The sequence below is a fragment of the Varanus komodoensis genome, unplaced genomic scaffold (assembly GCF_004798865.1).
Source record: "Varanus komodoensis strain SLA01 unplaced genomic scaffold, ASM479886v1 scaffold1, whole genome shotgun sequence".
NCBI lineage: Eukaryota > Metazoa > Chordata > Lepidosauria > Squamata > Varanidae > Varanus > Varanus komodoensis.
Genome location: NW_025335268.1, coordinates 64,092,903 through 64,102,380, shown reverse-complemented (window position 1 = coordinate 64,102,380; position 9,478 = coordinate 64,092,903). Strand labels below are relative to the sequence as shown.

General features: G+C 40.1%; 1 protein-coding gene across 1 annotated transcript in view; it reads left to right on the top strand.

The window, feature by feature from the left end:
- Positions 1-7,190, top strand: part of UFL1 (UFM1 specific ligase 1) — a 24,576-nt gene extending 17,386 nt beyond the window's left edge. Inside the window, exons 12-19 of the mRNA XM_044427525.1 lie at positions 1-119; positions 612-732; positions 2,559-2,725; positions 3,568-3,698; positions 4,325-4,405; positions 5,190-5,275; positions 6,475-6,655; positions 6,942-7,190. The exon at positions 1-119 is cut by the window's left edge and continues 6 nt beyond it. Of these exons, the coding sequence (XP_044283460.1) occupies positions 1-119; positions 612-732; positions 2,559-2,725; positions 3,568-3,698; positions 4,325-4,405; positions 5,190-5,275; positions 6,475-6,655; positions 6,942-7,157 (1,102 nt within the window). The 3' untranslated portion in view covers positions 7,158-7,190. The remainder of the gene's footprint in view (positions 120-611; positions 733-2,558; positions 2,726-3,567; positions 3,699-4,324; positions 4,406-5,189; positions 5,276-6,474; positions 6,656-6,941) is intronic.
- The last annotated feature ends 2,288 nt before the right edge of the window (positions 7,191-9,478 follow it).

Below are 9,478 nucleotides of genomic sequence, written 5' to 3'. Positions count from 1 at the left end.
CACTGGAAGTGTGAGAGCTGGTGGTGGTGGAAATGCCAGAGAAATCAAGATTAAGAAAACCAAGAAAAAGGGAAGAAGGGATGCTGATAGCGATGAGGAATCACAAGCAAGTAGCACAAGTTTGTAACTTTTGTTTTTTGATGATACTAATCTCTCCTTGTGGTTTTGCTGCCTGTGTGCAAGTGTGAGTTTGTCTTACATTATGTAAACAGAAGCATCTTTTTCTGGATACTTTAAACTGTATCATTATTTTGCATCCAGGAATCATGCAAGATAAGTATCTGGGAATGACAGTGTCCTTGTGATATAATAACAAGCCACTTTTCAGAGGAAACTTCCATTTTATTGATGCTGTTCCAAACTCTTGTCCTGGGTTAATCATATTACAAAATGAGGAAAGATATAATCTAAGGCTCTGGCATGAATACTCTAGTAATTTTTTAAAAAATTCAATAGATCTTGTTTTTGCATAACATGGAGGTTACGCAAGATAAGCATGTTTCACATTTGGTTTCTCAATAGCGTTCTTACATCCTCTACCATGGGGGTGGTTTTAAGGAAATTAAAAGTATTTAATTTTATTTATTTATAGGCTTTATTATATATTGCAGATAGGACCAAGCACCTCGAGATCCCCTTTATGTCACAGGAGGAGGTTGAGGATGTTTTAAGAAAACATATAAGGGACTGTCCTGAAGAGCTTATAGCACAACTTGCCGATCATCTAATAAGGTAATTGCATCTCAGGTTGCATCCCTGAGTGCCCAGAACTAAAGAGAACCAAAGAGAAATCATTCTTTTGTTTTGTGTGACTTCTTAGTAAACTGCATGGAATGACAGGTGCTTGTTGTAATAAATATAACCATGACTGAGAATAGCTTAAAATGTTACTCACAGATGGGACATTGTAGCATTAGTTATTTTTAGGCAGACTTTGATGTAATCTCTTGAGCACTTATCAGAATGTTGTTTCATAAGCCTCCTATAGATGCCTGTCAGATTCTGTTGATAGATAGACCCTCCAAAATTGACCTGGTAATCAGATCAGTAGAACTGTTCTTTTTGCTTCATGTGAGGCTTAGCATGGTTTGAAGCAACTTTGCAAATATAGTGAATCTCAAGAAGATGTATGTTTTTGCCATTGCTTTACTGCTGCATTAAAAAGGGGTAAGGAAAAATAGAGTGGCCAATGTGGGAACTAGAATGCTGGACTAGATGGGCCTTTGTTTGGGTCTAATCTGCAGGACGGTTCTTATGGAAAGAATCAGTGTTGCAGTCATCTGGCTTTAACTTGAGCTAACCCACACCCCCTTCTAGTAGCCAGTACTGTCCATCTGTCATCCCTTTTTGAGAAATACACACAATTATTCCCTGGAGCCACTTGCTGATTTTGTGGCTCTACCTGTTGGCTATTATAAACAGTTCAGTGGTTTGATACGTATTGCATAATTACAGGACAATTATGTGAAACAACGGGCACATCAGCACGCAGCCCCTCTTACGAATCTCACCGACCAGGTTCCTTGGCATAGCCTCCCACTGATGGTTGTCAACATATGACCTGTCCTGGTCCTCCTTGCTCCCTCTTTCTGAGGGGATGCATAGGAGCACTGGATCCTTCCATGGCAATTCTGCTGCATTGACCCTAACATAATGTCAGTGCAGGAAGACGTTGGCAACATCAAGAGAGAAATTAACATGGCGATATGTGGTGCGCCTTCCAGTGAAGCTGCCACCCCCTGCCCTACTCTGGGCCTGGTGGTTTGGTGGCATCTTTTTGCATCGTTCATTCCCTCTACTGGGCCAGGTATCAAGGCCTCTCTGCAGCATCAACAGCAGCAGCACTTAGCAGTGTTGACTATTATAAGTAGCAGTCCTCCCCTCACCCCCACCCCCACAGACGGGGGGAAAGAAAGAGGCCCAAAGTACCAAAGACTAGCCCTTTGTCATGTCACTAGTTGCCAGAGATGTTGGTTGTGCTATGGTGGGTCTCATTGCTTGACACAGCTGTCATCTCCCCTGTGGCCTGGTAAGCTTGTTTGGGGCAGCTTGCCCAGAGCCGACCATATCCTGGCCCTGCCCTTTGCATCAGCACCAGAGAGGAGAAAGTGACTGAGCTGACCCACTGCTGTAACTGTGATGAATTCAAAAACCTGAAGGCCAGTATCGCATTGGTTTCTTTCTGTTTTTAACTTGTAATAATCTTAGACTATTTTAGGATTTTCCTTTTTATGAGCCAACAAGAGATCTTTGTCTATTAGAAGGAATAGAAATCAACAACACCTGTTGCAACAGTTCTTAAAATAGATTTTTTAAAACTGGAATGTGCCATAGTTTGGGTATTTTTTGATGGAATTCTGAATGTTGCTAAATGCCCCAGCTTTATTAAACTAGCATCCCAGCCAGTGGTCTGACATATTCAGGAGCCAATCTGTATCAGCATTCTCTGACTGGACATAACTGAGTGTTTGATTGTTTTGTTTTGTTTTGATATTCTATAGTTTTTGGAAAAATTCTGGATCACTGTTAAATGCCTTCTTTCTCCTCCTGTTCATTAGGCCATTAACAAAAAGGTACCAGGAAGTGTTGCGTTCAGTATTTATGTCCTCAACTTCAGCTATCTCAGGTGCGAGCAGGAAGAGAACAATCAAGGACTTACAGGAAGAGGTTTCCAACTTATATAATAATATCCGGCTATTTGAAAAAGGAGCAAAGCATTTCACAGGTGCAGTAAACCATTCCTTTTAAAAGCAAATTTATAGTTTAGTACTTTTTTGCTGGGGTGTTGTTGATTACAAAGAATTCTGAAGAGCAATCATTGAACAAGGGGTGCAGATTAGACACACTTTAGGAATTTACATTGAATGCCGGCATATGAAAAGTGCATGTACTGCTGCTTCTCTGTGGTTATTCCATGTTTTTTTTTGTTTTGCATTTAAGAAGGAATAAGGAAAAGCATTTTGATATTCCTAGCTAGCAACTGTGCAGTGGTTCAGAATATTGTGGTTCAGCTCCTATAGCTCTCTCCTTCATGCATTTTTAGTTTTAATAAATAAGTAGGGCTTTTCCTCCTTGCATCCTTTTCCCAATAACTCCCAAGTATTCTCTTTTTTTCTTAAACATTTTTGCACTTTACTACTTTGGCTTTACATTCTTCTCACCTCCCATCCAACTTTTCATTTCCCCATACACACACATGCACGCACAAACATAATTTTTGTGTCAACTATTATTGAATTCTGCATTTTGTAACCCATATATAGCAACCCGTAGGAGGCAGTTTAATCTCCTCTTTTTCTGCTTGAAGTAAGATGGCCTAGTTTGAAACCTCTTGTCTGACCTTTCTAGCAACACTTGTAGGCCTTTCATGCTTGTATATGCCACAAATATTTTGCCACAGTACAAACAACTGGAAGTAGGGCAAGTTGTACACTGAGGCCAGAAAGCTTACTGGCTGTCGCTTGGTAACAGTTGTAGCAGAAAATGTGCTTTGTTGACCGAGAACTGTGTTAATGCAATGGGCCACTTTACAAACCGGCTTCTTAATTCAGAAATTTTGTTTTGCAGACGACACACAAAGTAACATTGCCAAACACATGCTGAAGACAGTTTGTACAGACATCACTAATCTTATTTTCAACTTCTTAGCTGCTGATCTAATGATGGCAACAGAAGACTACACCACCATTACAGCTGAGGTGCATTAGTATCATTCTTTGTTAGCCTCATGGTTTCCTGGAGAATTGTAGAGTATTGATCCTCAAGCCATTTGATAGTGTACAGACTATCTGCATATCCTGAAAGGGCACCACCTTTCTCTGTGTTTTGTCTTGATCAGCCGCATTAGCCAGAAGTCATGTGCATCTTTTTCATCCACATGCCCTTGGTGATTAACATGTCTTGTGCTTTTGTACTAGGATTATATTTAGTTTTTACCAAGATAGAAGTGGATTGTTTTCATTTGCGATTAAGTTGATATGATGATTGTCCTTTCTCCCACATCTCAGGCCTTCAGGAAAGAGCAGGGTAAAAGTATAATGTTTGCTGTCACTTTCGCATACATGTTACTGTGACACTGCCATCTAATTCCCATGTTGTTCTAAGAGGTGAGAGAAGAGATGACAGAGAGAGCACCAGGGGAGACTAGGGTATAGACATGGGCACACACACACGCACAGATACACCGGCCTGCACATGAAAATGGTATTTCTAAGAAGGCTTAGTAATCTCTTTGAACATATAATTATTTTAACTTATAATTATTAAAACAAGTTCACTATTTGAAACATAAAGATCACCTTCAATGGTTTCTATCCCTCTTCAGATGAGGAAAAAGATTTTAAGTACGTTACCTGAGGAGACAAGAGGCTCTTTAACAAAACTTCACCTTTCTTTAAATGGCAAGGTAAGTTCCACTCAAGCATAAATGTATTCTGTTCATTGCATTCTGAGTATTTATTCTTCACCTATTTGCTTAATAAGCAACTTTAAAATAGGCAGCAGTTAGCACTTACTCATACATGTGAGAAAGCAAAAATGTTTCAAGAAACAGGTGGAATGAAGAGGTCAGTTTTCATACTTCAGTGAGTGGACAAAGAGGGGGACTGTCACAACATTACAAATTTCTTAAGCATAAGCAAATTCCCCCATGGATATTTTCACATTCTCACCTATGGGACAATGGATGTTTTTTAATCTATTGTTTTTAATGTACAGAATCCACACAACTCGGGAAAAGCCAGTCTGCTGCAGAATTTTTAAAAATCAAATTCATATGTATCAATTGCAGTTTTTTTCCAATATCCCTAGCTAAGACAGAGTATTTCTACATTCTCATTAGCTGTATTTTTCCATGTAAGTATAGGACATGATATTGCATATATTTATATTTTTTCATTTTTCATCGCTGTATTTTCTCCTTAATTCTTAGTGAATGAGAAAAAAGGAGAAAAACTTTGAGAATTTACACCTCATGCTCAGTGCAGATTAGGTGCAGGAATGGGGGGCATACTATCCAGATGTATTTGGGTAGCGCGCGCGCGCACACACACACACACACACACACACACTTACTTTTGTTTACTTGTTCCTGAGGCTGTGATTTGTATTCAAAGAAGAATGAAAATTTTAGTCAGGTAAATTGCTGGAATTTGATTACCATAGGGTTTTTTTTCTATCTCTTTTCGAAGAGTCTGGAAGAGTTTGTTTCCTGTCTTGATGCTGCTGCAGAAGCATGTGATATTATGGTGAAAAGGGGAGACAAGAAGAAAGAGAGGTAGCAGTGAATTTTGTGAAATACATTATTTTGTACAATATATTAATTTTGTGAGATATATTTTTGTATGAATTATCACTTTTTCAAAGATAGGAGCAAATCCTGATGCTTGCAGCAGTAGTAATTTTCCCAGCATAATGTTTTCTTATTCTTTCCTTATGACCTTTGCTTTTCTTGCATTAATCTACGCATGCAGCTAGGTCTTAGATGAGTTTCCCCAACTTGCTAAGCAACCCTGACTGTGTGTAGGTTGTTTACTTGACAGCCCACATTACTCCTTATACACAATTGGTATCACTGTGGCTTTCCATGGATTGTTCCCCCCTAGATCTTCCACCTACTCCCAGCATCTAGGTGCCTTTGTAGCAGAAATCTGTGTTCTTACATCAGCAGCCTTTCTGCAGTTGAACCTCAGGGGTTGCTGGCTTACAAGGCAAGCTTTCCCACTTCCCTTGCATCAAACTGACAGATGCATATAATGTTCGGAGGTCTTACAAATGCTGTAATGTTTTTAGAGTCTTGCACAAATACCCAAGAGTGAGAAACTGCCTGTCCACTATTGCATTCAGCATATCAGTGCCCCTCTTTGTCAGTGTCCTTGTTAATTTCATCCCTGGTTTGGTGCTTTCCTTGCCAGCAAACACCATTTTTAAAAGGCTACTTCATGTAGAACCAAAGGGATGACATATGCTTCAAAAGCTGCAGTCACCAGCTGCCTTTGGTTTCCCCTCCACTGTGAATTCATATCTAACTAGCTAGGAATCAGTAGCAGCTTTTATAGTCTCATTGTCACAGATGTCCCTAAGGATATTCCACTTTGTCATATGTCTTATCTGTAATGAATATCCTTACTGTAACTTCAGTGTTCCATATCAGATTCAAAAGGTTTATGGGGAAATATTAGAAATGTATACTCTGAGGGTGTATCATATAGGATCCTTGCTGAAGCTACTCAAGTCAGATAAGTGCTTGGGAACCTGAGCTGTCTTTGAGTTTGAGTTTTCTTTTATTATTTATTTATATACTACCTCTCCATGGCAGTTTGCATAATCCTTTTATCCATTTTACCCTTGCCTACAACCCTGTGAGGTGGGTTAGGCTGAAAGTCAGGAACTGGTCTAAAGGCACCTACCCAGCAAGCAGGGCTTGTGATCAGGGCTTGAACCCAGCTCTAACATATATCCTGTTTCTTGCCTCAGGCAGATCCTGTTTCAGCACAGGCAAGCTCTGATTGAACAGCTAAAAGTCACAGAAGACCCAGCTCTCATTCTGCACCTGACATCAGTCTTACTGTTCCAGTCCTCAACACACTGTATGCTTCATGCACCAGGAAGATGTGTGCCACAGATCATTACTTTCTTAAGTACAAAGATCCCAGAGGTATTTCTGTTTAATTTTTTTTAACTGATGCACCTATTCTGGTTCCTTATGATATTTTTCCTCTTCATAAAAGATAGGAAAGCACTGGCATTTTGAGAATCTTACTTTTTAATGACACTTAAGAGATAGTTTGAGATGGATCCATTTTGTTTTATCCTATACCTTAAGATATGTTAAAAATTATGTCTTCTTATTCCTTCCTTTTAATAAATTAATATGACAACATTTGACTTGAAGTTAGCACTTTGTCTTCATAATAGCCACTTTTTATTATTCTTATTTTCAGGAGCAGCATTCCCTTCTTGTCAAATACCAAGGCTTAGTGGTGAAACAACTGATAAGTCAAAATAAGAAAATCGGGCAAGGCGATGATGATTCAGTGGACAATAATCTGGATGCAGAAGAAAGCATTGAGGCAATCCGAAAGGAACTCCAAGAACTGTCTGGGTCTATTAAAGATGTTGTTTTCAGACCCAGAAAATCTTCTGTAACAGAGGAATGAATGTCTTAATAAAACTTGTTCAGGATTTTCAAAGAGTCATAATTTTTTGGAGGAAAAGTCTGTGGATGCTAGCTGAAATAGCTTTGCATTTTCAAAACTTTGCTTGTGACAATGGTGTAGTACCAAACAAAGCAGCTGCTGGTGTGGTGGGAATGCGTGAACTCAAGTTTTCATTGGGCATTAATAACATAGAACAAATGCAAGGCAAAAAACCCGAAAGAGATGATGCTTTTTTACATTACAAATATTGTAAGGTATGGATGCTGAACAATATATTTAGTTCTGTTATCATCAGGATCTGGAATTCTAATTTGACATGTGAAGGTCTGCTCAGAATACTCCTACTGGCAGAAATAAAATGGTGGCAGTTTCTTTGGTTGTGCAACCCCTGGTGTTCCCCACTCCTTCAAAGAGATTTTGTGGGAACATGGAAGATGACAGGAAAAATCAGCAAAGATCTCATGATGATCTGCCCAGGCAGCAGAAAAACTGTTTGTGTGAGGGCCGGGTTGTGGGTGACAGCAAGGAGGGGCAGAATGCCAGGTCCAGGGCAGGAGCTCACTATAGGCCAGAGGCCAGGGGCGAGTCAGCAGGTCCAGGTCAGAGGCACAGATGAAAAGAGTCCGACTTTGGCACAGAGAAAGATTCAGAGCACAGTCAGTTTACTGGATAGATGCGAGGGTTGTAGCAGGCTGGAGTGAGACAGGGTCTACTCAGAGGAAAGAGGAAGAGCAGGAAGGGTGCTGGCTAGAGCGAGGCGGAAACAGACTTGAACAAGGCAGGAATAAACTGGAGCAGGGCTTGAGCAAGGCAGGAACAAAGTGGAACAAGGCATAGCAAAGCAGGAGGCAGAGCGCAAGCAGACACCAGGACACTTGCACTGCTGTGGCAAGGAGCGGCAGTGCAGGGAAGCCTTTATGCTGGTGTCCAGGGTCTCCTGCTGCACTGCAGAATTGCTCCACAGGTGCTCCTTGCAAATGCCCACAAAGGCGCTCCTGGTTCTGCGATCACTTGCAGGCCCTGATCCTCAGAGTTTGTATGTAATGCTAACCCATGGTTTATTTAACCCAGTTTGTTGAATTCTGGGTTGTCATGTCTGAATGCAACCACACTGCCAACCATGGTTTATTAAACATGGACAACCCAGAAAGAAAACCTGTATGTGAACTCTGGGTTGTTTAAACCCCATGTTGTCTTTACATGTGATCCCAAAACTGCTGGTGGTTTCACTAGGCTACAATGTAGACCGGCAAGAGCAATTTTAAAAAGCAGCCATACTACATGACAGTACTGCAGTGTTGCAAAGACATCAGGGTTACCAGGGTTGCGGGAAATGAGCAAAGAAAGAAGAAAACAAGCAACCAGAGACTGAGAAAACAATCTACAGTTGTCTGGCAAATACTGGGCTAAATCAACAATGGGGTTACTTCACTGTTAGAACCAGGCCACACTTTTAGGATAATCACTAGATGTTCCTTAGAGGGTAGAATAATGTTTTTGTTCACACTTGCCCGTTAGAAACTTTCAAATATCTTTGCCTTTTTCTAGATACACCTGTGGGGTTTAGTAGTAGTAGTAGTAGTAGTATAAAAACTTAGTGTTACAGGATGTGAACCACTTTCGGGAGGTTATCAATAGTTTAATGATAACCTCCTGAAACTATCATTAATAGTTTAATTAATTAAAAATTACTCTAATTGAGTAAATTATTCTGCGCTTCCATCATTTTTTTGCAGGGGAGGAGGTTGTTATTGTTTGTACCAAGTGTAATTCTTAATTGTTACCTGCTTTTTTGTGATTATATTGATTTGTGTTCTGGATATATATTGAATTCATCTGTAATACTGTGTAAGAAATAATTTGATGGAACAGATTCCACTTATTTTGACATTATTTTGCGACAGTAACTTTTGTGGATTCAGAGTGCTCGAATGCCAGCACATTTTGATGCCAGGTTCTCTCTCTCCTTTTCTGTATTCATGGTGTGACTCATAGATATTAACTCTAAGCCCCATAGTGCAATGGAACAATAGCAAGGCGGCTGTGTCTCAAGTGGACACCATTCAACTCAACTGGATCCCTTTAAACTATGAGTGAGTTCTAAATCATGGCTGGAATATCTGCTTTGCAATGGCAGCGCCAACTTTTTAGCTAACTCCTTCCCTGAACCTCTTACGTGTATTGTTCACTTCATATTTCTCCTATTGTTTGTATACAGGCCTCCTTTGCCTTTTATACCACTGCACTGCTCTTTCCGCTTCCTGTTCCAGTGTCTCCGGTTTACTTTTTGAAACTTTTATCCTACTTTCTGGTGGTTCCTT